Raw genomic sequence first — 26,068 nt, forward strand, 5'->3', positions numbered from 1 at the left:
ACGACTGGGAGCTTCCGGCGTTCTGCCGACCAACTCTCGCGACAACTCAGAAACCAAGCAGGGACCGGAAGAGGCGGGGGCGCTCCCCGTGAGCCTTCGCGATGCCGTCTTCTTATCTGCATACGGTGGGTCAGAGCATTATTGATCATTTATTCTCCCCTAACAAAAAAATAAAAAGAAAAGCGACTAAATAAATTAACCACTGAGTAAAAGAAACTTCAAAGGATCTGGTTTGTCGTCTCGACAGTCGGTTATGTTACGCACCGTATGGTTAATAAGGTCAGGATTCATTACCATGGAAGTCAGCAGACTATTCGTTTATGCCTTAAACTTATGAGTAAGGAAAATAACGATTCGGGGTGACGCCCGAATCCTCACTGCTAATGTGAGACGAATTTTTGAGCGGGTAAAGGTCGCCCCAAAGGTGACCCGCCTACTTTGCGGGATGCCTAGGTGTCGCGATCTGCCCGTCCTTTTTTAGCTTAAAAAACAGACTGCTCAGGAGTCAGAGTGGGGAAATAGTACTGCCAGGAGATCTGTCGTTGTCGTGCCGGTCTTGATTTAGTAGTTTACTAAGTCTTAGGACTGGGATCGAGGCCCTTCCTACTTCTTTAAAGGGTGGGAGACAGACCACAGACCACATCGCACACGATGTTTAACTGTTGTGACCCACGGAACCACGGTTTTTCTTTTTTTTTTGAGACAGTCTCTGTTCCCCGGGCTAGTGTCGTGGCCACGTCAGCCTAGCTCATAGCAACCTCAGACTCCTGGGCTCAAGCAATCCTCCTGCCTCAGGCTCCCGAGTAGCTGGGACTACAGGCATGCACCACCATGCCCGGCTATTTTTTTCTATATATATGTTTAGCTGTCCGTGTAATTTCTTCCTATTTTTAATAGAGACGGGGTCTTGCTCTTGCTCAGGCTGGTCTCGAACTCCTGAGCTCAAACAATCCGCCCGCCTCGGCCTCCCAGAGTGCTAGGATTACAGGCGTGAGCCACTGCGCCCCCGGCGGCCCCATGGTTTTTCTTGTTATGGTTGGTTATCTTGCAGTTGCCCGACTTGAGCCAGTCCCCGTCCCTGTGTCTGTCTTCTGGTCTGTAAAATGGGTCGTTGGGAGAGTTAAATGGACAAATTCATTTATGTGTTCGATGCATGGATTGGCTGTCACTAATACAACCGCAGCCTCCCGCATTGAGGCAGACATGAGGTAGGTGTTTGCACATAGTTGTGGAGTCTGCTCCATAAAAGATACATTCAATGCCCTTAGGACAGGTGTAGTCATGTGCTCTTGACAGATCATCACCACAATTAAAAATCTGGCCTCAGAAGCTCTGGGCTGAAACTGGGAGCTGCGATCCGCACCAGGGAGAGGAGGGGTGACTGACTGGGTCCCGGCCCTTCCCTCTCTAGGCCTCCTTTCACAACCTGTAAAACTGGACCGTTGGAGTCTGACCTTTTTCCTTTTGCTCAAATTCCTTTCGGAGAGGCCTGCTGAGTCATGCCTATAAAGGATAAAATCTCGCTAAATGGATTTTATTAACCCAATGTAATGTGGTTTAATTTCCAACCTGATTCTGGGGTAGCATCGCATGAAAGATAGAACACCACCTTGTCTTAATATCTTAAGCATCCTAGCAGATGAGCCCTGGAGTTTGAGGTTGCAGCAAGCTATGATGATGCCACTGCACTGAGGTTGCTGTTAACTAGGCTGATTTTCCCTCCTAACTTCTCAGGGCTGCCCAGAGGAGCAAGGGGACAGAGTAACGCTGAAGCAGACAGTTGTCCAAAGACAGGCCTGGGCGCACCTGCACGCCGCTGAGATGACCTGAATAAGGCCAGGGGGAGAGAGGAGCCGGTGTGAAAGCTGAACTCCCAGAGGCCCTGCCCCCGGGCTGGGTTCTGCTTCTGGGAACCTGTCCTAAAGGAAATTACCTAGAGGAGGGTGAACGGCCACTGTTATGTCCAAAATTCACAAACTGGAAACAGCCTAACTGTTCACTGAACAATAAATCATGATCCACCTGGGTTTGTGGTAAGCGTCTGGTGACAGGGAAAAGCTCATTTGACGCTGAGAGGATGCGGCAGCCACACAGTGGCTCATGTGGTTTCAGTTAAAGTGAGAAGCACCTGCCTCTGGACGTCGGGTATTTTTTTCCTGTGGATACTTTTTTGCACTTTCCAAATTTTCTACAACAAACACAAATATACACCAGAAACAAATGTCCCATCCCCACCCCTGCCACGCCAGTCACAGAGCCTCCAGGAGCTGCAGAAGACTTAGTATTAGCAAAGTTTTATTTCAATTTTTTTTCCTGCTCATAAATGACTCTGAAAAAGCCGATACGCAAGAGCTAACACAGCTGTTGTCTAAAGGCAACATGGAGGCCACGGTATGTCTCTCGGACAAGAGGCACTGCTCAAAATCTCCCCCGTGCTGGGGGCAGGGGCCGGAGGAGGGGCAGGCTTAGGACAGAGCAGTAAGTAAACACGGTTGCTGCGGCGCCCCAGGGCGGGCGGTGGGACTCCCAGCCCTGCTTAACGTGGGATGTGTTGGGGGGGACACCGAGGTTTCAGGAGGGCCCACGTGCTGGCGCCAGGGCTTGGCCAGCATTCCCTTCCCACTCTGGCCATGGGGAGAGCCAGGCTCCCAGCTGGCCAGGGCCTGCCTGGGCCCTGGGGTGGGGGGGCAGCCTTTTGCCCCAAGAGGACTTTTTGGTGTCACCCATCTCATGTAGTGTCAGGTGCTAAGGCCTGGCTGTGGCCCAAGGCAGGCAGTGAGGGGTGGCTGGCCAGGACGGTGGTGGGCGCAGGCGCTGACGCCTGCAGCTCTGGACTGTGCGCACGCCATGCTGACATCCAGACTGTGATCCACTGCCCCAGGGGTGAGAGCAGCGTGGTGCTGGCAGCCCTCCTCTCTGTAGTGTGGGTGCTGGGTTGGGGGGCCAGGGATGGGGCTGGGCATCTCTGGTAAGAACCAGTAAGTGCTGGACAGGAACCTATCCTGGAGGTTCAGCTGTGGCCCGCCTGAAACAGAACCCTGTTCCCAAAGGGGCCCCTCAGGACCAGCTCAGCGGGGCGGTCACTAGGGCGCGGGCAGGCCAGGCTGAAGCCGGGCCCCAGTGTGAGATGGGGCAGAGTGGGGTGGCAATGGGGTGAGCGTGGATAGGGCGAGGCGCATACGTGGGGCAGGTGGGCGTGTGTACAGCGAGCGCCCGGCCCTCAGAAGGTGAAGCAGCGCTCCTTGGGGTGGCCCACGCGCTCCAGGTTGGGCAGGCAGGCGAACTGGATCATGGGCGGAGGCCCGCACATCAGCACAAGCGGCTCCTCCTCCGGAGGCGGAAGGTGGTCCCGGATCATCTCCTCGTTCACGAAGCCCTGGCTGTAGTCCCAGGCTGTGGGGCGAGAGACCACGTGAGCCCAAGTGCGGCCTGCAACTGACCAACCAATAACCGAGGGCCCAGCTGCCCACGTCCCCCTCCCCGGCGGCCTGCTAAGCCCTGAGTCCCTGCTTTCTTTTTCAACAAACACTGAAGCATGAAGAGGTTGATCCCCACAAACCCTCACTCTGTGCCCTCCACCTCAACCCTGACCATGCCTGTGGCTTCAAGCTCTGCAGCCTGAAACGGGGACATAAACCCTTTGTGGTTCCTCTCCCCTCACTTTACAGTTTGCAAAGCCTTTTGTTTCCATTTGGCCTCTTGTGCCCCTCAGATCCACCCTATGGGCAGACAAGGCAGGAGTTATGGATCCCATTTTACAGATGTGGAAACTGAGGCCCAGAGGACCCCGAGTCGAGATGTTAAAGGTCACACGAGGCAGGGACAAAGCTGAAATGTGAACTCCAGGCTCCTAGACGTCTCCAAGCCAGGGCCAGCCCCAGGCTGGTCAGGGTGACGTTCACGAACCGCTCTCCCGCCACGGGCCCATTGCCTGACTCCTCTCCTGGCCAGGACGTCACCCCACAAGCAGCAGGTCTTGCCCACATCTGTGTTCCCAGTGCCTCGGTGCACAGTAGTTGCTCAATAATGAACTGAAGGAACGTGTCCCAAATAAGCAATCCCTGCGCCCGAAACAGCGAGGCCAGGACACAGGCTGAAGCTCCAGACCCGAGACCCCCTCGGCGCAGCTGTTCCTGTGAGGTCACGCCTGCCTCCCTCTTGCACGCATGCGCACCCACACTGTGTCTCCAAGTTCCCGTGATCGGAGGCTTCTTTTCATTCCTTCAAGTAGCTGACAATGCCAGTGTGACAACCCCAGCACCCAAGGCTGGGAACAGCTCTGGTCCAACGTCGACCCCCAGCCCAGGGAGCTCAGTGGGTAACAGGAACGTGAACTCGGGCTGGCAGGGGGATGGCAGGAAAATGGGCGCTCTGATGCTTGGGGGCCAGGAAGGAGAGGAAGAAGAGACAGACACCCACCCTGGCTCCAGCTCTGGCTTCCAGCCCACTGGGGCAGCCAGCATCCCTCTGTGCCTCAGTTGCCGTATCTGTAGGGTCATGAAGCCCAGGTGAGGGGTGTCCCTGCCTTCTTGCAGACGTGTTGCTTAATGTGACTGCTCTCTTGGATGCGGAGCAGGGGGAAGCCTAGTCTTAAACTCACCATCCCGCATGGTTCTTCAACGTCCAGTGGGACAAATACCACCTGGGGACATAAGGATACGTACTGGCCATGCAGCCATGGTCCTCTCAAATGACCCCGTGCCAAGCAGCTCAGCAGGAGGGACGGACAGACCAGCCAATGCCCGCTGCGTGCCACGTGCTTCCTCCCCAGCCACCTCCTGATCCCACTGTGGGCACCTGACCCCAGGCCGGCCCCTAGCTCCGCCCAGTGGGTGGCATCATCACTCAGGAAGACCTTCTTGCTTGGCTGGAAGGGCAGCAAGGACAGTCAGAAACAGCAGGGGGTGGGGTGGGCAGAGGGCAGGACGCCGGCAGCAGGCCGTGCAGACGTGGAAAGTGGCAGGAGACAGAGGATGCTGGGACACTGACGCCTGCCTTGGAGGCTCCTACCAGAGAGGCCCGGTGCTCCACCAGGCCTGGCTGAGGCTGGGGAACGGTCTCCTGCCCCCTCAAGTCCCTCCAGTCCTGAACACCCGACGTTACATGGCTCGTCTCTGTTCTTCCCAACCAGAAGAGCCTCCCCACAGCCCTTGCTGCCAACAGAAAGGCTGCTGCAGAAGCCCGCGGTGAGGAGGGCACTGGCTGGCCTGAGCCACCCTGCCCAGATGGACAACACACTGTGTATCACACTGTGTCCTCTCTATGTGGGGGAGACGCCAAAACAGGCTCAGCTGGTCTGGGGACCAGGAAGTCTCTACTGTGCAGAGCAATGCAGTCTTCTTTATCTCGTGGACATCATGAGCTAAATATGACATTTCCCCTTTCACCTCGGCCGCTGGGAAGCCGAGAATGATAGACATAGCCCATCCATGGCAAGTGTGCATCACAGTCCACTTTTGTGCGAACCCTATTTCTGATTCCGTTCATTTCATGGCCCTGCCCTTGTTTTTATTTCACTCCCACTTTCCATTTGTGCCACTGTGACTCACCATATGAGTCTCTGTGAACCTCTTAAAATCCCTTCTGGAACAGGCGAGGCACAGAAAACATTTTTATAGCTTGGCAATGGATCTGAAAATACTTTGTAAAAAACTGCAAGGGAATAGACTGTATTTGTTAGGGTATGAAATGTGCTGGTATCTAAGACAAATCTCTATTTTCTAAGGACTTTTATTTAGGTAGTGTACAGTGTATTTTTCTTCATACACCCTCTGAGGGAGGCTTTGCGGGGAAGGTGGAAGTCTGCGCATTTGTCCTGTATTCTAGTTGCTCTCCCCTGTTCCTTCACTTAGCTCCACAAGACAGGGGGCTGGCCCATTTCCATCTTTCTCAACATCTAGGATTTCAGCTTATACCTAATGTTACAGCAGTACTTCAACTAGTATTTTTTTTTTTTTTTTTGAGACAGAGTCTCGCTCTGTTGCCCGGGCTACAGTGCCGTGGCGTCAGCCTAGCTCACAGCAACCTCAAACTCCTGAGCTCAAGCGATCCTTCTGCCTCAGCTTCCCGAGTAGCTGGGACTACAGACGTGCGCCACCATGCCCGGCTAATCTTTTTCTATATATTTTTAGCTGTCCAGATCATTTCTTTCTATTTTTAGTAGAGATGGGGTCTTGCTCTTGCTCAGGCTGGTCTCGAACGCCTGACCTTGAGCGATCCTCCTGCCTCGGCCTCCCAGAGTGCTAGGATTACAGGCGTGAGCCACGGCGCCCAGCCTTCATCTAGTCTTGAATGAGGGTCAGGGTGGTAATAAACGCCAGTGAAAAATACTGGGAGACCACCCCACGCTTCCTCTCCTTGCCCAGGAACCAGGTACTGTTGCCAAGCAGCTCTCCCTAGGCGGGGCTCGGTGCTGCCGCATGCCACCACCAGGGGGCAGCATTGGCCCCCTCCCCTGCGGGACAAGGCTGGCACCAGGGAAAGGGGCGCCGGCGTCTGCCCCTGCAAGGGCGTTCTCATGGTGGCCAAGTGCCACCTTGCCCACGAGCCTACCGTGGCCACACTATTAGAAACTGCAACCAGAAGGGAGGAGCTAACTCATCTTTCATTTCCTCCCTTTTGATGGAGATATGGGTACAAGAAAAATGTTCCTTTCTTTACTAGAAGAAAAACAGCAGCTTGACTCCCAGGGCCTGTGTGGCCCACTCCCGACTCTCTGCCTGGCTCTACCTTGTCTCCCCACGACACTAACCAGCGGCTACTCTGCTCTATAATTTACTATTAATAATAAACCTGGTTCCCATCTGTCTTCTGCCTCCCCTATTAGACTGCAGGATCCTGGGGCCAGGCTGGCTTCATGAACTCACAGGGTGGAGGGTCTGACCAGGAGGGGACCTGCCATGCTCAGATGGGCTGGGCCAGGGCGGCCGGTCAAGCCAGGGGCCTCAGGACACAGCTGTCAAGTTCAAAGATCCACCCGGCCCCAGGCCTGGCTTCTCAGCCTGGCAAGCCTAGAACCCAAATTGGGCGGCTCCTCCCTCAGGGATGGGCCCAAGTGACCCAGCTCAACAGGTGGGCACCAGCCCCAGAGCGCATCTGCTCAGGAAGACACAGGCCCCAACTTCTCTAGAAAAGCAGAGAGGCCCGGCCACACAGCGCTGGGTCCCTGCACAGCAGGACCGCCCACAGCTGGGGGGGCTGCCCCTCTGGACAAGGCAGATGACCTCCAATGTCCTGCAGTCCCCCCCCCCCCCACTCCCTAAGAGTCTCCCAACCCTGAGGCCAAGCGTCATGGCAACTGTCCATGAGGAAGCCTGAGCTGCTGCTTCTCTTACAGCAAAGAGAGAGTTAAGATATTTCTTGTAGCCACATCTCTACCTAAAGCAAGAAAGGGAAGGACAGTTTAATTCTCAGAGGGCAATCTCATTTCCAGCTTGCGGGCAGCCCTCATTCACTGCCTCCTGTGTGGTCCTGGCTCTCCCGCACCTCACTGGGACCGAGGCCAACAGCTCAATCGCCTGGACAGGCAGAAAGAGGGTCACCATCCGTCGGCCCAGCCCACTTCCCAGGGCTGACAATCCAGAGAAAATGGGGATTCAGTGCCTCATGGAGCACAAGCTGTCAAGTGGAGGCCACGGCCCCCCAGCCCGCGCTGCCCCTGGAGACCTGCCGCGGAGTGAGCCCTGCCCAGGAGAGAACGCCGGACCTTCTTGTCCAGCAGGGGACAGTGCAGACGGCCAGAGTCCCTCCCGCTCTGGGGGACAGGACCCGAGTTCCAGGCCCAGCTCTGGTGTTTTCTGGCTGTGTGGGCTTCACCTGTGAGGGGGGTCACGCCACCTCCCTCTGGCAGGGCCACAGTCGTACCCAAAGAGGCTCGCACAGCGCAGCCCTGGGCCAGCACCTCCCACCCCGCCTGCCCAGGGCCCCACTGTCACCTTCAGGGGCTCTGTCCACCGTGTACCAGAGCTTGAAGCGAGCGGAGTGTTCATTCCTCAGCTCCTCCAGCTCGGGCCGTAGCAGGATGTCCTTCTCGGTCTGCGGGGGAACGGGGCCAAGCGGTCAGGAGGGACAGGTGGCAGGGACCGCCCTTGGAGACACCCAACGGAGACACCAGGTGGCTGACCACCGCGCCCGTCCCAGGCCACACGCTTGGAAGAGCTTCCGAGAAAGTGTCTGGCAAAACTCACCCCGAGCATTGCTTCCCTGACCCCGCCTAGGGAGCCCACCAAGCTGCCTGTGAAAGTATTCCTCAAAATGCAGTTTGCAGACTGCTTTAGTGTTGTGGGGAAATGTGCACAACATATGGAGAAGTGGAAAAAATGGAAAACAAAACTAAAGATAGCAGAGCTCAACTACAGGAAACAGGAAGGAAATACACCAAAAGTTCAGGGAGATTATCCCTAGGGAGTGGTTATGGTACTTAACGCAAGGTCCAGTTCAGAGGAGGAGGGTTTGCCACCTTCAGCCCTCAGGCAAGTCTTTCTGCTTCTACCTGTCCTCCGAGGCCCTGCCCACACCTGCCCTGCCACCCTCTGCCTGGCCTGCAGCCCCCACCCTGCCCCCACCTGCCCCGGCCAGCTCCACCAGCCCTTCCAAACTCAGCAGCCTCACCCCCCCCAGGAACCCTTCCTGGACCCCCAGTGCGTGCAGGGATCTCTCCCCGGCCCCCCCACCTGACTTGGCCCCATTTCTGACCACAGGCCGCAGCCCGCTGTGTCTGCAGGTCACTCAGGGACAGACGGACCACTCAGGCTAGAGTGCAGCATCACTGACCCCATGGGACTCAGAACCTGCGGCCAAAGAGAACTGCCAACCAGAAGGGTGACCCACTGACCCCCAGGCAGGGCAGCCCCACCCAGGGATGCGACTTCTCTGCTAGGGAACAGCACCCCCACCATGTGACCAGGGGAGCAGCAGGGACTAATCACAAAGGGTGGGGGCAGGCCAGACCGAAACCACGAAACCATCCACATCCTGTAGCTCCACAGCTCCGGCTCCTCAGTGTCGGCCTTGCCTCTGTGTCCCCAGGAGCCCAGGTTTTCTCATTTCCAAGGGCAGGGAGCTAAGGGCTCCTCCGGCCCTAACGGGGTAAGGATGGGGACAGGCCTTGGGCTAGACAAGCCCCAGGTAAGAAAATGTAGAAAATATGGTAGGAAAAAAAAAGCATCTGAAACTCTCGGAGATGGTGACTATTAGGATGTCAGCAAGTATTTTTTAGAACTTTTTTCTATTCAGACTGTCCGTGTGTCAGTGGACCCTGCCCAGCCCCACGAAGGGACTGCCGGCTCCCAGCTGAAGGACGTCTGCATTGTTCAAACGTCCTCTTTCTAAACCACACCTCTTTGGGTGTTCCCACTGCCCTGCCCACGCCTTAGGCTGAATTTGAGCAAGGAGGTTCCAGGATGGCAACTTCTGCATCGATAAGACATTCAAGCCACGTGCCAATTTATGCTCCAGAAAGTTTCACCAATTCACAGCTCAGCAGCACACCCACACGATCCATCTTCCTACACTTTTGCCAGCACTGGTAATATTTGTTTCACTTTTGCCAATTGGAGTGATGGCAGGGAAATCTCATGTTTAATTTTCGTTTTTTTTTTTTTTTTAAGAGATGAGGTCTGGCTGTGTTGCCCAGGCTAGAATCCAGCTCCTGGGCTCAAGCGACCCTCCTGCCTCAGCCTCCCGAGTAGCTGGGACTACAGGCATGCGCCACCATGCCCGGCTAATTTTTCTATATATATTTTTAGCTGTCCATATAATTTCTTTCTATTTTTAGTAGAGACGGGGACTCGCTCTTGCTCAGGCTGGTCTCGAACTCCTCAGCTCAAACAATCCGCCCACCTCGGCCTCCCAGAGTGCTAGGATTACGGGCGTGAGCCACCGCACCTGGCCTCCATGTAGGCCGGGCGCGGTGGCTCACGCCCGTAATCCTAGCACTCTGGGAGGCCGAGGTGGGCGGATTGTTTGAGCTCAGGAGTTCGAGACCAGCCTGAGCAAGAGCGAGACCCCGTCTCTACTAAAAATAGAAAGAAATTATATGGACAGCTAAAAATATATAGAAAAAATTAGCCGGGCATGGTGGCGCATGCCTGTAGTCCCAGCTACTCGGGAGGCTGAGACAGGAGGATCGCTTGAGCCCAGGAGTTTGAGGTTGCTGTGAGCTAGGCTGACGCCACGGCACTCACTCTAGCCTGGGCAACAGAGTGAGACTCTGTCTCAAAAAAAAAATAAATAAATAAAAATAAAAATAAAAATGTCCCTTGTCTAGTCATATCTTATTAGTTTGTAAAAACTTTTCATGTTAAGGATATTAATTTTTTATTCATGATGCATTGAACATCATTTCCTAGTTATTTGTTTTTCTACCTTATCTATAGTGCTTTGTGGTTTTGGGGGGGTTTTTTTTTGACCCTTCCTGAGCAGCTTTCAATTTTAAAGCAGTTGAATTCACCAGTCTTTTCCTTTATGGGTTCTCTTTTGGTGTCCTGCTTAGACTGACCACCCTCATTCATTCACCCGCTCATTTATTCAACAATACTCCTTATAAAAAACCTCACCTAGTACTTTTTTTTAAAGAGAGAGATGGGGTCTTGCTATGTTGCCCAGGCTGACCTTGAACTCTGGGCGTGAGGAATCCTCCCACCTCAGCCTGCCACGTACCTGGGACTACGGGCTCAAGCCACCTCGCCTGGCCGTTAAACTTTATTTTATTATGAGGCACAGCCTGGGATCTACTCAGTTTTTCCCAAATAGCAACTGACCCAACACTCCTGACGGATCTCTCTCCTCAGGTTCGAGACGCCCCTGTAAACGACATCGCACATCCGCATGGGTCTGTTTCCAGGCCAGCACTGTTCAGCGAACTTTCTGCAGTGATGGGAGCTCTGTATCTGTGCGGCCCAGTGTGGTAACCAGCAGCCACTCGTGGCTGTGGAGCCCCTGAAATGTGGCCAGTGAGACTAAGAAAGTGAATTTTTTATTCCATTAATCTTAATTTAAATGCAAATAGCCACATGTTCTAGCACATTCCAGTGAAATTCTATATTTTCTGTTGTGTTACCCTGAAATGCAGTAAGTCCAGGCCCATGTGTGGCTCTAGAACCGCAGTGTTTTCATCACTGACACTTCTTAGTGTGTTTTAACAGCTGGTGTATTAAGTTCTTCCTTGCTATTTTTTCTCAGAACTTTCTGGGTTGTGTGTGTATACTCTGTCTTTCAGATTGTTTTGCATTAAAAGGGGAAAAAAGCCCACTGGGAGTCTACGGATTATTTCAGAAAGAGTTGACGTCTTGAGACCACCAGGCCTTCGTGTCCAAGAACGAGACCCGCCTTACTGCTCACCCGAGTCTCCGTTGCCCTCCCGGGCTGACCTGGCCGAGGCCACACAGCAGGCCAGGGCAGGCAGGCAGTAGGCTTGGGGACTAGGGCATGAATCGGGAGCCAGAGAGGAGAAGGTTCAAACCCTGCCCAACACCCTTTAGCTCAGGGACCTCGTGCAGTCGTCTGCTTATTTATAAAACAGGCCCCCGTCCCCGGGCTGGCCCAAGCCCCAGCCAGTGCTCTTCCCTGCCCACTGGTGGGTTCCAAACTCTGCTCATGGTGAAGGGAGCTCTGAGGTTTGGAGGAAGCAGCCAGGCGTCGGGGTGCTCAGGAAGTCTCCCCCGAAAAGCAGTCCCCTGAGTCAGACACTCAGACTCTGGCCTGCAAACCCCACCCCCACCTGCTGCTGCAAAGGCTGCCAGGGCACAGAACGTTCTGGGCACCCCCACATTCCAGTCGCCCCCAGAACCTCAACAAAGCTGTGTGGACCCCCTGAATGCCTGGCTGGGCCCTAAGTCCCCTCTCAGGAAGCCGAGTTTGCATATCGTGGGGACTGTCTACTGACCTGGTTGGCAAAGAGCAGGTGGCACACGGTGTGGTCGTCTGGGTTTTTCATGATGGCGCGGATCACCTGCAGCATTGGGGTGATGCCTGCAAAACAGCCGGGCCCCGTGCTGCGTGAGTGCCAGGCGCCCAAGCGGGGAGGGGTGCCAGGACAACGCCCCGACCCCGACTGGCAACGCTGCCGCCTGTCAACCCTGAGGGGCTCTGGGTCCCACATACCTGTCCCTCCTGCGATCATGCCGACAGATTTCACTGTCTTGATGACGGGGTCAGACTTCTTGTCGGGACGGATGGCGAACTTCCCTGGGGGAAAGGGGAAGGGGTGAGACCCAGCTCTCAAACATGCCACACTGGGGGCTGACAGGTGGCAGGACCGGCCCCCACTCTGAGGTGGGGCAGACACCGTGCAACCCCAGTCATCAGGTGAGGGAGAGCATGGGCAGGTGGGGACCCAGGACCCCGCCCAAATGCCAGAGAGAACGCAGCAAGGAGTCCTCACTGCAGAGGGCTTGGGGCAGTGGAGAGGCCGGTGCACCAGGGCGTTCCAGCTCCATCCTGTCGCTGGTTTGCTGTCAGACACCGAGTGAGCCAAACAAAGGTGTCCGTGGGCCAGATCTGGCCCCCAGGAACAGCCGGTCTGCAACACCTGCACTGGCCAACTTGTCCCCTACACAGCCAGGGAGGCTGAGTCCCCGGGGAGGAGACAGCTTGCCCAGTGACAGTCACCCGTCCAGACACAGAGGGTCAGCGCCTGCTTGGTAGCCAGGGGATTCTGACCCAAATCACCTTTGCCCTGGTAGATCAGCAGCCCGTTCGGCCCCCGGAACTCAATGGTGTCTCCAATCTGCATGCTCTCCAGGTACTGAGACATCTTCCCTCCAGCAGGAAACTTGGGATGCGTGTCCTTGAAGTAAACCTACAAGACACACCCACAGCCCTCAGCCCCCGGCCCCACGTCTCTGGGCGAGCTCTTGCCCACGGTGGGAAGGAAGCTCTTCTTCTCAGTTCTTCCCAGGCCCCCCTGGGAAGGCCCCCTGGGGGGCCTCTCTCGTGGAACCCCATCCACTCACCCATCCAAACTTACCTGTCCCATGTCCCATCCTCCACCTAAAACCCCCTTGGGAAGCAAAGCGTCAGCCTGGTGTACGAGGCCAACCGACTGGGCACGTTAACACTTCACCTAAGAACTGTCTCCGCGGCCCTCCGTCTGGAGACGCTGACGTTTGTCAGCACAGCCCCGGGGAGAGGCTCAGCCTCACTCGCCCCTCCGGGTGGATGCTGGTTCTTCCCATTTTGCGCTGTCATAAAAACATGGCTCTTGGCACAACTTCCTGGCCTGCACCCTCTGGGGTTACTGCCTTGGAAAGGGAAGTGTGACGAGCCAACCCTGTACAGAGAGATGGGGAGACACAGGGGGGCAGCTCACCCTGCCCAGGCTGGGAAGGCTTTGCAGGGGTGCTCGAGCCGGGCCTCGAAGCAGCGGGCAAGGCGGCCAGGGGAGGGCAGGGTGTGCAAAGGGCACAGGGGAGGGAGGCAAGTTTGCTGTGGATGCACCACAGGGGCTGCCGGGACGAGGAGGCAGAGGGGCGCTGACGGCCAGGGAGAGGCGGACAGAGCACACTGTCCCAGGCCCTGGGTGCCAGGCCAGGACTTTGATCTCTGGCCTGGCCATCTGTGAGCTCTCTGCCCTCAACTTGAATCCCCTGAGCATCTTCCCCACATCTGGCCAGAGTCATGTCAACAGGACAGATGCCCAAGCCCTCGCCACCTTCTCTGGACAAAGCCCCTTCCTGGCCCCACCGACCTCTTCCACCTTTCGTGCCTGCCCAATGGCCGTGCCAGTCCTGCAGTCCCCTCTGACCTCAGGGCCTTTGCACCTGGAAGGTCCTTTTCTTCCCTCTTCCCCTGGGCAACGCAACTCAGCCCCCGGCCTCACCTCACTGCCACCTGCTCAGGAAGCCGCTCTTGCCAGCCCACCCCTGCCCAGCTTTGGTGCCCATTCTGAGTGACTGTCAAAGTACTTGCCCCCTGTCCACTGGCTTCCTGTGTGACCAGCTGTTCAGCGTCCATGCTCCGGCCAAAGACAGGCTCCCAAGGCCAGGCCTGGGCACCCCAGCATGGAGGACCCCAGCCAGAGCCAGGACAGACAGACCCATCTCCCTTCCTACCCTAAGCGGAAGGTCAGGGCCTCGACTGGTGGGTTCTGACACCACGCACCTGCAGGCCTGGGCCGGCTCTCACCCGAGGGACGTGCTATCAGGGAGCATGGGTCGCCACGGGAAAGCTTGTAACTGTCATTTTCACAAAAATGTCCCATGGGGTGGCACATTCGTCTCTCACTCTTTCTACTCGGGATGCTTAGGATCCCCAGTGCTTCGTCTCTCTGGTCTGCTGCTCCCGCCGCTACATCTTCACGGCGCGCGTCCACCTCCAGCCCCCAGACAACCCCAGCTCCCCAGGCTTGTCCAGGGTCACAGCAGGGAAGGGGCTTGGCGTCGCTGCCTGCACATGTGAGCCTCTGCTCGGCCTTCCTGGCTCCTCTCCTGTAATACCTGTCCTTGTTTGAAGGTCCCCAGCCCGACCTCTGCCAAGACCCCCTCACTTGGCTTTTGTGGGCAAAGCATGATCTGCTGTTTACTCAGACACCAGGCCCAAGGGAGCACTGGGCCCTTGGAGATGAGGCTGTGGGGGCACGAAGGTCCCTTGGAGGCCTGAGCTGCTGCCACAGCCACCCCCACCCGCCCTTTGTCATCATGGTCTAGAGACTTCACCTTGATGACCAGGTCCACGAAGCCCTTGTCATCATCGCTGGAGACAGGCGTGTAGGGCCGAATGACCAGGTTTCCATCGATTCGAGCTGAGAGGTAGATGTGTTGGCCTGCAGGACAGGAAAGGGTCACTCTGGGCCAGGAATCATCCCTGCAGGCGACTCCAGGGTCTTGTCAACCCACTGTCCTGTGCCCCACCTGGCATTCAGTGGCCTGGCCTGGCTCCACTGCCCCCTGCTGCCCCCACGGGGACTCCCATCACATCCCAGCTTCCTGCCTCCATACCGCTGCTGCCGTGGTGTCACTGCCAGGGGCCCGGAGGCCCTGCCCACTCTCATCCTGACAGACTCACCCTCAAAGGCCCAGGGTGCCTGTCACCTCCTCCTTGAAGGCTTCCCCGCCCTCCCTAGTGGAAGCGCAAAGTTCCCACCTCTCTGACCTAGTGCCCCGGCCACCTGCCGGGCTCCGCTTGGGCTGGGTGGGGCAGGACTCACCGACAGGGAGGCCCAGGATGTGCTGGGGTGTCGGCAGGGCGAAGCGGAAGCGCCGGGTATCATGGCTGATGATCTGCAAAGAGGCCTGAAGTTGCTGAACGGCAACCAGGGCAGAGAGGCCACTGCCCTCAAGGACCCCCCACTCCCCCAGGGTCCCTGAGTACCCTCTCGAGAAGTGACGCTGTTGCCACGTGTGGCTGCACACACCACACGCCTGTGTGAGGGGCAGAGGTCCGGCACATGCGGGGTGTGCCCCTGCTCTCGCTGGCCCAGGAGCGGCAGTGACCCGCCCAGGGACACATCATAAAGTGTGGGAATGAACCTAAAGGGCGGATGCCAGATGGCCCATAAATTCCAGGAGGGGGAAGGACTCTACCTCCGCTGTTTGCTCAAGCAGTGGCCGGGCGGTGGCAGGAAGAACTCACTGCAGAAGCCCAACTCAGCTCAGTCCGAGAAAGAACTCCCCGACCCTCAGAAGTGTCCCTGCACGGAGCAGCCACCCCATCACCAAGTCTGTGAGCAGAGGCCAATCTCGGGACAACAGGCCCAGCCACTCCGCCCATCAGCCCAGGCCTCACGCTGCCTTCCCAGAAGCCCTTGCACTCAGGGTAAACAGAGCCCCAAGGCCTCCTGGGAGGTCAGACACCCACATGCCAGACAATTTTTGGAAGATTACTATGCTGGACAACCTGTAGCGGGGTAGCTTGGCGGAGCACGGCACAAAGTACCAAAAAGTGGGCCCACCCACTGACCCGCAAAGCCACCGCCAAGCTACACGGGGATGGGAGGGAGATGTGACTCTAGGACCTTTGCCACATGCTCAGTCCGAAACCGAAGGGTCCTTTGTATAACATCCCTAAGATGAAATACTAGATAGTCATCAAAAAAAAAAAAAAAAAAGAAAGGGAGAAAAGAAAATGAAGCAGCTCTGGGTTAAACATGAAAAGGTATCCATGTCATATGGCTGGATAAAAAAATTCAGATTATCAAAAAAAATAAACTAAGTATGCACACACCTGCACCACTGTACACCACTTTACACCACTGTGTACTAATGACATGCCAGAAAGGGGTCTGGCAGGTACACGCTGACTCGTGACCTGGGCCCTCTGCCCAGGGCCCTGGAGTGTGCCGATGGGGGGAGGGGCGAGGGGAATGCTCACACTTCACCAAAAGCATTTTTATAGTGAGCACATATACATCACACATTACTTCTGGAATCAGAAAACGACAGGCTGGGCGTGGTGGTGTGTGCCTGTGGTCCCAGCTATTGGGGAGGCTGAGGCAGGAGGATCACTCAAGCCCAGGAGTTTGAGGTCGCTGTGAGCTATGACTGTACCACTGCACTCCAGCCTGGACAACAGAGTGAGACTCTGTCTCTAAAATAAAAATAAATAAATAAAAAGCAACAATAACAAAGAAAAAGAATGTTAAAAAATAGGTTTCAAAACATTACAATTGCAGGCCGGGCGTGGCAGCTCACGCCTGTAATCCTAGCACTCTGGAAGGCCAAGGCGGGAGGATGGATCAAAGTCAGGAGTTCGAGGCCAGCCTGAGCAAGAGTGAGACCCTACTAAAGAGTGAGTCTCTACTAAAAATAGAAAAATTAGCCAGGTGTGGTGGCACATGCCTGTAGTCCCAGCTAAGTGGGAGGCTGAGGCAGGAGGATCGCTTAAGCCCAGGAATTTGAGGTTGCTGTGAGCTAGGCTGACGCCACGGCACTCCAGCCCAGGCAACAGAGCAAGACTCTGTCTCAAAAAAAAAAAAAAAAATTACAATTTCAAAAAAATAAAAAACAACCAAAAACCCCCCACAAAACATTACAATTTCATTTGGGTAGGAAAAAAAATGTATTTGTGCCCACATGTGCATGAAACACATTGTAAGGGTAAGTGTGGTGATGATTAACTTTTTATTTTGTTTATTTATTTATTTATTTTTTTGAAACTGAGTCTCGCTCAGTTGCCCAGGCCAGAGTGCCGTGGCGTCAGCTTAGCTCACAGGAACCTCAAACTCCTGGGCTCAAGCAATCCTCCTGCCTCAGCCTCCCGAGTAGCTGGGACTACAGGCATGCGCCACCACACCTGGATAATTTTTTCTATTTTAGTTGCCCAGCTAATTTCTTTCTACTTTTAGTAGAGACAGGGTCTCGCTCTTGCTCAGGTTGGTCTCGAACTCCTGAGCTCAAGTGATCCTCCCGCCTCGGCCTCCAAGAGTGCTGGGATTATAGGCATTGAGTCGCCAGCCTTATTTTTTCGTTTCTGTTTTTTTTTTTTTTTTTCCACTTCTCTCTGGTTTTTGACTTCTCTGTGAACTCCTGGGACACTTAGACACACGCCCATTGGTCACAGGAAGCTGCAAACTCCGTGCCACAGAGACTCGAGACGCACACGGAGCACAGGTCAGACACACGGCACAAGCCCACTGTGACACCAGGGCCCAGCGCCTCGGGCAGATGACTTTCTCTGCTCTGTGACTCAGGGTTTTTTTTTTTTTTCTTTGAGACAGAGTGTCGCTTTGTTGCCCTGGCTAGAGTGAGTGCCGTGGCGTCAGCCTAGCTCACAGCAACCTCAAACTCCTGGGCTCAAGCAATCCTACTGCCTCAGCCTCCCGAGTAGCTGGGACTACAGGCATGCGCCACCATGCCCGGCTAATTTTTTTCTATATATATTTTAGTTGGCCAGATAATTTCTTTCTATTTTTTTAGTAGAGATGGGGTCTCGCTCTTGCTCAGGCTGGTCTCGAAATCCTGACCTTGAGCGATCCACCCGCCTCGGCCTCCCAGAGTGCTAGGATTACAGGAGTGAGCCACCGCGCCCAGCCTGTGACTCAGTTTTCCCTGCCACGTCCCTCCTGCAGCGGCTAGGGGTGGCCAGAAACAGAGTAAGGGGGGCTGTGAAGAGGGTGAGTGCCCGAGGGAAGCAGCCTCACTGGGCGGCGAGGCAAAGAAAGGAGAGGATGGTTTTAAGGCATTATCAGAGGTTTGAAAAAGAAAGGTGTCAGACAGGTCGGCAGAGTGAGCCTCTTGGCTGGGCAGCTGGAGACCGTGTGGCTGAGACCACTCAGGGGACATCCAGGCCCGACAAGTGAGTGATGGGAGTAATGACCCTGGAGGCGCAGGGAGGAGGGAACTGGGCTCAGCCTCTCTCATCCTCTGTTCCTCCATCTGCTAAATGGGGGCTTGGGCCCAAAAGTCCTGAGGGGTCCCTCCCACTCTGACCTTCCATGGGACAGTCAGTGTGGCTCAGAGAATGGGCTCTGTGGTCAGAGAGACCTGGATTTAAGTCCCTCCACTACTTCCTGGGGCCTTAGCAAAGGATATCACCTCACTTTCTCCATCTGTAAAGTAGGCAGATCACGGGACCTACTTCAGAGGGACCCAGGCCAGAGGGCAGAGCAGGTGGTGCTGGCCGAGGGGGGGCGGGGCCGGCTCTCACCTCCTTGTCGATAAGCCGCAGCGGGTACTTGATGTCCGGGCTCTCGAGGGTGATGGCCGGCGAGGAGCGCTGGAACAGCTTCATGAGCAGGCTGTAGAGGAACCAGACTGGGGAGAGCACCACATGGCCCAACTGAAACGACAGGGACAGACCCACAAAGTCAGGCAGGGGCGGGACGGGGCGCTTGCCACCTGCCCTTCCCCCAGACTTGCCAGTTCATTCACACCCCCAGGCACCCCCTCTGCTGGGAATGACCCTCCCCACCACGCTCATCTGGAAAACCTCATCGTTCATTTTGGCGCACTGGGAGAAGCTACAAAAGCCGGACTCATGACACCTGTCACTGCCTTACTCAGTCTTCTATGCTCAGTACCAAGCGAAAAACTTCTTTGAAAAGCTCTATTTCCTGTGAGGAACAAGAACAAAAAAAGCTATGTATCTGAGCACGTACACCTTTTCACTTTAGCTGCCACGAAGCTCAGAGTAAAATTTATCTTGCGTACTGTGTATCTGTGCTCCCTCCTTCTCTTCCTCCCTATAGTCAATTTTCCTGGTCCTGTAAGTCAAGTTCTAGCTCTGTTTAGACAAACAGACAAATGAATAATAAGCCCAACTCAGAATCTACCTTTCCGAGAGGCCTACACTGACCAACGGCTCTACGGCATCTTCGAACCCAGTCCTTCAGGGCCACTGGGGTTGAGGCTCTCTCCTCCTCGCCCTCCCAGAGCCCACCGAACAAGCCAGTGAAGTGTGGGCACACTGAGTCACTCCCACAACTGGTGTCCACAGGTCTCTCTGAGCCCTGGGGTTCTGCCTGCAGGTGTGAGGGGAAGAAACTAAGACACTAAGCTGGGCATTGGGAAGCTCTGGCCCTCACTGGCCATGTGGCCCTGGGCAAGTGCCTCCCCCTCGGTGCACTAGACTGGACCAGGTGACCTGCAAGGGCCCCCAAAGCTCTGAGATGCTACTGCTCAGATCACCAGGGCCGCAAGCCTGTTGGACGCCCCACGCTGAGCTCCACACTCGCATCGCCTTCCCGAAAACCCTGTGAGGTCGGCACTGTCATCACCGCCACTTTACACATGAGGAACCAGCTCAGAGAGGTGAAGTGACTCACCCTGTCACACAGCTGGCAGGTGGGGAGCTACCATTCGAACCCGAGTCCACCTACCTTCCAAATCAGGCCCTCAGACGTCAGGCCTGGGCTGACCCGCCCACATGGCCTGAGAGGCTGTTCCTTGCCTGCACCCTGCCCCCCACACCTCAGCCTCACAAGACTCTAAAAGGTGTTTTGGAGTTTTTAAAAACAGAAAACCTAAATCCCATGGCCAGATAGCTCATGGCTTAGGCCTCCTTGGAGAGGACACCTTGCAAAGAAAGACAACCTGGCCTCCCACCCTTTCTAGCTATTTTTGTCCCTTGGTAAATCTATTTTAGTAGAGACAGGGTCTCGCTCTTGCTGAGGCTGGTCTTGAACTCCTAAGCTCAAGCGATCCTCCCACCTCGGCCTCCCAGAGTGCTGGGATTACAGGCCTGAGCCACCATGCCTGGCCACCATGTGTGTTCTCTTAACCTACAAGTTCTCCTTTTCACCTCAATTGCCAGGAAGCTCAGAACCAAGTTCCTTGATTGCATGGCTTCTCTGCTTCCTTTGTGGGATCTGCTGTGGATCTCTTGAGGTAGCATATTCTGCAGAACACAGATCTGGAAGTGGCCCCTGCTCTATTGGGGGCTAGGTGAGATGCTCCCCACCACTGAAGGCCTTGCCCCAATGCCCCTCCCCTTCCTGGATGCCCTGCCAGGACTCCCCACTCTCCACAACTCAGGGAAGGTGCTCTGGCTGATGTCCTGTCTCTAGAAGGAAGGTGAGGGCCACTGCCTGGCCCACCCCCTGGAGGAGCTGTGATGTGAGATGGGGGCCCAGGTCACGCTGGGGTCTGTAACCCAGGAAGTATGGGCTCACACACAAGAGCTCTTCCTGCCACCTTCATGGGATGGCTACCAACTGAGAATTGGATACCGAAGAAAAGAAAGGAAAGGCAGAGGCACTAAGAGTTCACACCAGGCCTGGCCCCTGCCCCCAAAACCGGCCCAGCAGCTTTGAGCTGCCTGGCTACAGTTACGGGGCCGTTGGCTGGGCTCAGAACAAAATGCACCTCTCCCGGGCAGGGCCTCCATGCCGGGTGCAGCTGAGGCCTTGCTCCATGGAGCCCCTGGCACGCAACTGATGGGTCTAAAAGGAAGGGCTGCAGGTGCCTGGCTCCAAACCCATGCCCAGGGCCACCCCATAGGGGACTCTGCCCACCACCCATTTAACCAGCACCTACCACAGCCCAGGCAACACGCAGGTGTCTCACCCATCCTGGGGCTCATTTAAGACCCTGGTTCGCAGCCGTGGACTCTGCAGACACAGAGACCAGGGTTTGAGTCCCAGCTCAGGACCTCAGGAGAGTCACTTCTCCTCCCCAGGTCCCACTGAGGGGAGGAAAGCAGAGGCTGGGGAAAGGCCATGCTTAGAGCAAGACAACAGCGATGACCTTGAGCTGGCACTGTCCCAAGTATGTCCCATGAGTTCCCTGGGACGTTCCCCACTTCAGCCCTAGGCTGTAGGTGCACTGAGGGCCAGAGACGGTAAGTAACTTGCCCCAAGTCACACCAAAGCCACCAGTAGCACTAGCGATACCACATGATACTCTTAACTGTTTCAGAGATTGAGTGACTTGTCAAGGTCACACAACCAATCGGGGTGGAACGAGGATTTGACAAAGGTCTCTCCAGCCCCAAGACCTGCTCTTCCTGTGCCAAGTCCCAGGACAAAGCACCCTCTCTATATTGTACTCATAGGACCCAAAGCCCAAATCTGATATCCTGCCTCCCACAGTGAGGCCTGAGCACCTGCCTCCAGCCCCAGTACCTAAACCAATGGGCAGCCTGCCTCCTTCTCAAATACCCATCATGGCTCCCCACAACCTACCTTTAAGGCATCAACTCTGGACACACCTCCTGGCTCTCAGCTCCCTCAATGTCAAGCCCATCTTGCTTCAGGCCTTTGCATGTACTCTCCTTTCCACCTCAAATGCCCTTTTCCAACCAGCAAACTCCTATTCATCCTTCAGAGCCCAGCTCAAATGTCAAATCTTCCCTAACCAGACCCTTGGTGGACTTTTCACAGCCCGGCCCTTTCTGTAAACCCCCTGGGGGTGGGGACTATTTTGACGATTCCTCTGCTATAGCCCTCTCCCATGTCACTCAAAGAAACCACATCCATGGGGAATATAGTTTGGGGAAAAAGCTGGGTGAAGTTACATTCCCAGGAAACCACCATTGTTGGGAGCCCTGGAAATGAACTTAAATGACATCAAGAGCCACTTGGAGTTGCGTTTGATGCTCCCAGGGGTTTTGTTTTCTCAGCATAGCAGAGCCAAGTTTAAGACCCCGGACCCGCAGCTGGCTCCACCACCCCTGCGTTTCCTCGAGGGCCCTCACACAGGGGTGGGAGCTTGGAACAGCTGCCCAGCACCGTGGGACAAGTGAGGGGACAGTGAGGCTCAGGGAGGCCCTGGATGGAGTCGGGGCTTTGGTTTCTGATTTTCTGTTGCTCATCCTCTGTCCCTCACTTGCCCTAAGCCCACAAATGAGAAAAAGACACTCGCGTGCCAGTGGCTCTGACAGTGAGTCCCTGAACGCTGGCCTCGGCTGTCACACGGACCTTTGCCAACCTCGGCGCGGCTCCCTCGGCATGCACAGGTAACCTGGAGCGAGCCCAGCACCTGTATGTGGATCTCGTCATCCCTGCACCCCCGGCAACCAGCGCAGAAGACATGCAGCAAATATTTGTGGAACAAATTAGTGAAGGGACAGCAACAAGCTCCCGTCCTCCCAGTCTCTCTTTTTATCTTCTCTGGAAGTTTCCAGAACCAGGGCAAGAGCCCAGATTCCTCCCGGGTGAAGGCGGGGCACAGCCCATCCTGTTTGTCTGAAAAGCCCGCTGCTCTCCAGGAGCTCGGGCCTCGGAGGCAGCTTGGGGTGGCCGCAGGCCTCAGGAGGAACAGGCTCCCTGTGGGCGGCTGACAAATGCCACGGCCTTCCTTCCAGTGTCTGCCCGACAACGGGGGCCACACGGAGCAACGGAGACCCCCCTGGATCACACCACCTCACTGCATCCTCAAGCCTGGGATCGGGGTGAGTGCTGTCACTCCCCCATTCCAGGTGCGGAAACCAAGGCCCAGGTGACAGATGTGAGCCTGGGACACCTTCTGGCCACAGAAAGGGCAGAGATGGACTTTTTCTATGTAAAGATGGACTTTTTCTCTGGAGAGGCAGCTGTGGCAGACCACCACCATCAGCCAGTCATTCAGGCCACAAACCCCGCAGGACACTCACGTATCAGGGCTCGTGCTCAGTTTGGGGGACACAGGCCAAGAGGCCCCACCCTGAGGAGCTCAAGCCAGTGGGGGAGACAGACACTGGCAGAGCAGATGGTACACCACGGTCAGGAGCAGCGCGGGGACAAGTTTCTTCTCCAGAAAGTCACAGGCCCTGCCAGACTCACAGGGGCAGGGGGCTGCACTCCGTTCCCGCAGACCACCGACACGGGTTGCCACAGGCTCTGCCCCCGTCCTGGTTCACGGCACCACCCCTACCCCCAACAGCAGTGGGCCGAGTAAACAGGAGGCAGAAGGCTGAGGCCAAGGCCCTGCCGAGCTCCTCCTCGGCCGTGCTGCACACACACACACTCACACTACCTCGCCCCACCCACCTGGGGGTCTAGGGGTCAGCTCCCTCCCAGGCCCTCACCTAATGCCCCGTGGGCCACGCCCTGCGCCACCAGGAAACCCACCACCTGCCTCTGATAGCATGGAAGGGAACAAGGACGTGGCAGCAGAGTCCCAGGACATCTCCAGGTTGCCCCCAGCTCACCACCATAGCTAAGGGGCCGCATAACTCTGCTCCCCACCCACAGAACACTCTGCCCAGCTGCTTGCCCTGGAATTCTCCACAGGAATCCTGACAGCCACCCTGCCCAGGTGAGGTCTCGGGTGAGCAGAGGCCTGCCACGATCCCCAGCCTGACAGATGCAGTCCTCCCCACGTGCCAACTCCCTGTCCTGGGGCTTGGACAAGCCAGTCAGCTGGTTTGCTTACCTGCCCACCGCCAGCCCACCAGCTGTCCTGCCTGGGTCTGAGAGTCCACCTCCCTCCCAGTCCAGTTCAAGTGGGAGGAAGTGGGAGGGAGTGGAGGAAGTTCTGCAGCGGGGGGCTCCCACCCTGGCTGGGAACTGTGGGGGAAGGGAGCCCAGGAGGAGGGGCAGATCTGGGCCACCAACTAGGCACGGCGCTGCCAGGGCAGCGGGAAAGCCCCATAGACTCTACCTGTGGCGTCACACACGAAGCTGGGCTGGAAGGCAGGGAGCCACTGTCTGGGATGGCAGGCCAAGCTTTCAGCGTTCTCCCCAAGTGCTGGCAGACTCAGTGCCAACCCTGGGCTGGGTCTCCCTAAGTGTGGGAGGAGGCCTCCCATGGGGCCTGCACATCTCAGATAAGGGGGCTGGTGCACCGGGCCCCCAGCCGGCCACCTGCAGACCTCACGGAGCCCCTGTGCCGGGAGGCCTTGTTCAGGGTGTGCTGGAGGCATTCTGGGCCAAGAGGGGATCTCAGCAGGGCCCACATGGGGCAATGCGCACCCACCCCTTAGGCAGATGAGGCTAGGGGGCTGGTGAAGGTTACTTGACTCCCAGACAGGGTCCTTCCCCTCACAGGGGACTGCTTGTCTGTTCAACAGAACCGCAAGGAGCAACGAGGTGCTGGGGTGCGGCGCTCAATCCACCGGCCACTGCCACCCACCTGCTGGAAGGTAAGAAGCACACTGCAGACAGCAGGGAGGGGGCCCGGGGTGGGGGGCCAGCAGGCCTCAGAGCCCATGGGACATTTCAACAATAAAAGAGGAGGGCACTTCCTGGGGAAAACGGCAGGATGTTACACAGAGGCTGGTGATGCCCCCAGAGGCCAGGCTGGGCCACACTTTCCCCAGCAAATGCCCAGGCCAAGAGGCCTTTTGCCTGCTTCCCCAAGGAGGGGCCTCCAGCGCCAGGGGGAGGAGGTAGGTGCCTGGGTGGGCTGGGGGTGGAGGTGGAGAGGTGCTGGCCGAACCCTCCAGAGCCAGACTTCCCGCCCAGCAAGCCCAGGCGCCACCAACCACAGGGGAAAGGGGTGCCTTCTGCAGCTGCAGCCTCCACGGATGTGGACTCGTCACTTTTCAGAAATCAGAGGGAGGAGGCCCCTGGGCCAACTCTTAAGCAACCACACGAGGGTGGACTTTGGAGCCCCACCAGAGCAGCGCCCTCAGGTGGCCAAGTCTGGGTGGCATCTCCCCAGCAGGGAAATGGGGCTAACACACTGACCCCCCTAATGTGTGCCACCCACAGCACAAATGGGGGATTCCAGGGAGACCTGATTGCGGCCCACCACTTAGGAGGACGCCCAGGTGTCATCGGTTTTCTTTTTGTTGCTGCTAAAAGATGTGCAAGGTGGGAGGGCAGTGAGGGAGGAAAACCCACCACCTGGGTGCAACGTACACTGTTCATTGTACACTGTAACTGTGCGGGTGTCCGGTACACTAAAAACCCAGACGTCACCGCTATGCAGTTCACCCGTGTAACCAAAAACCATGTGTACCCCCACATGTATTGAAATATAAATTTTTTGAAAAAGTAAAAAGATAAAAATGTGCAAAAGCCTTTGGTCCAGTGACATCACACACGTTCACACACATAGACCCTTACACTCACTCTCACACGTGCTCACACTTCACACCCACAGTCACACGCACCCGCACACATATACTCACACTCACAGCCACACGCACCGCCACCGCTTCCACTCAGCGGCCGCGGCGGGCCAGGGGGGAGCCTGAGGGCAGCGGCGGCCTGGGCCACGCCGTCCGCCCCCGGGTGCCGGCCTCTCCCCTCGGGAGGGAGGGCTGGGGGCCCCCCACAGACGGCCAGGCGTGAGTCACGGTCCCCATGGCGCACGCCCGGGCCGGGCCAGGGCAGGGGCGGGGTGCGACGGGCCGGGGTGCGACGGGCCGGGGTGCGACGGGCCGGGGTGCGACTGGCCGGGGTGCGACGGGCCGGGGCGGTGGGCGCAGCCGGGGCGGCGGGGGTCCCGCGCCCCTCCCCGCAGGCCGGCCCCGCCCCCTCGCGGCACGGTCGCCGTGGCCGCCGCGCGAGGCTGAGGTCCGGGCGCCGCCGTTCCCCTGCGACGCCCCGCGACCCCGCCCGTCCGTCGCGGCCGGCGTCCCCTCCCCGCCTACCGTGCTCAGCTGGGCCCCCATGGTGGCGCCGCGCTGTGCTCGCTCCGCCGCCGCCGCCGCCGAGACAGTCGGGCCCGCCCCAGCCCGCCCCGGCTCGCGTCACCCTCGGGGGCGGGGCGGGGCGGCAGCGGGGGCAGCGGGGGCAGCCGGGGCGGGGACGGAGACCGGGCCGCCC

The 26,068-nt window shown here is 56.9% G+C and overlaps 1 protein-coding gene and 1 non-coding gene across 2 annotated transcripts; one reads left to right on the plus strand and one right to left on the minus strand.

The window, feature by feature from the left end:
- Nucleotides 1-320: 320 nt before the first annotated feature.
- Nucleotides 321-470, plus strand: LOC138397632 (U12 minor spliceosomal RNA). Its single transcript, XR_011235777.1, has one exon. It is a non-coding gene; the product is annotated as a U12 minor spliceosomal RNA (small nuclear RNA).
- Nucleotides 471-2,876: 2,406 nt separating this feature from the next.
- On the minus strand, nucleotides 2,877-25,958 carry CYB5R3 (cytochrome b5 reductase 3). Its single transcript, XM_069491766.1, has 9 exons — nucleotides 25,894-25,958; nucleotides 18,583-18,714; nucleotides 15,146-15,218; nucleotides 14,655-14,761; nucleotides 12,670-12,799; nucleotides 12,103-12,186; nucleotides 11,885-11,970; nucleotides 7,935-8,034; nucleotides 2,877-3,393 (listed from the first exon to the last, which is right to left on the minus strand). The coding sequence occupies exons 1-9, from the start codon at nucleotides 25,912-25,914 to the stop codon at nucleotides 3,221-3,223; spliced, it is 906 nt and encodes a 301-aa protein (XP_069347867.1). The 5' UTR covers nucleotides 25,915-25,958; the 3' UTR covers nucleotides 2,877-3,220.
- Nucleotides 25,959-26,068: the final 110 nt, after the last annotated feature.

This window comes from Eulemur rufifrons, chromosome 16 (assembly GCF_041146395.1).
Source record: "Eulemur rufifrons isolate Redbay chromosome 16, OSU_ERuf_1, whole genome shotgun sequence".
Lineage (NCBI taxonomy): Eukaryota > Metazoa > Chordata > Mammalia > Primates > Lemuridae > Eulemur > Eulemur rufifrons.

Coding starts and splice junctions, on each gene's coding strand:
- CYB5R3 (XM_069491766.1), bottom strand. CDS start 25,914: ATGGGGGCCCAGCTGAGCACG. Junction 12,800..14,654: donor TCGTGGACCTGGTCATCAAG/GTGAAGTCTCTA, acceptor TGTGTCTTGTAG/GTTTACTTCAAGGACACGCA. Junction 11,971..12,102: donor CATGATCGCAGGAGGGACAG/GTATGTGGGACC, acceptor GCTGTTTTGCAG/GCATCACCCCAATGCTGCAG.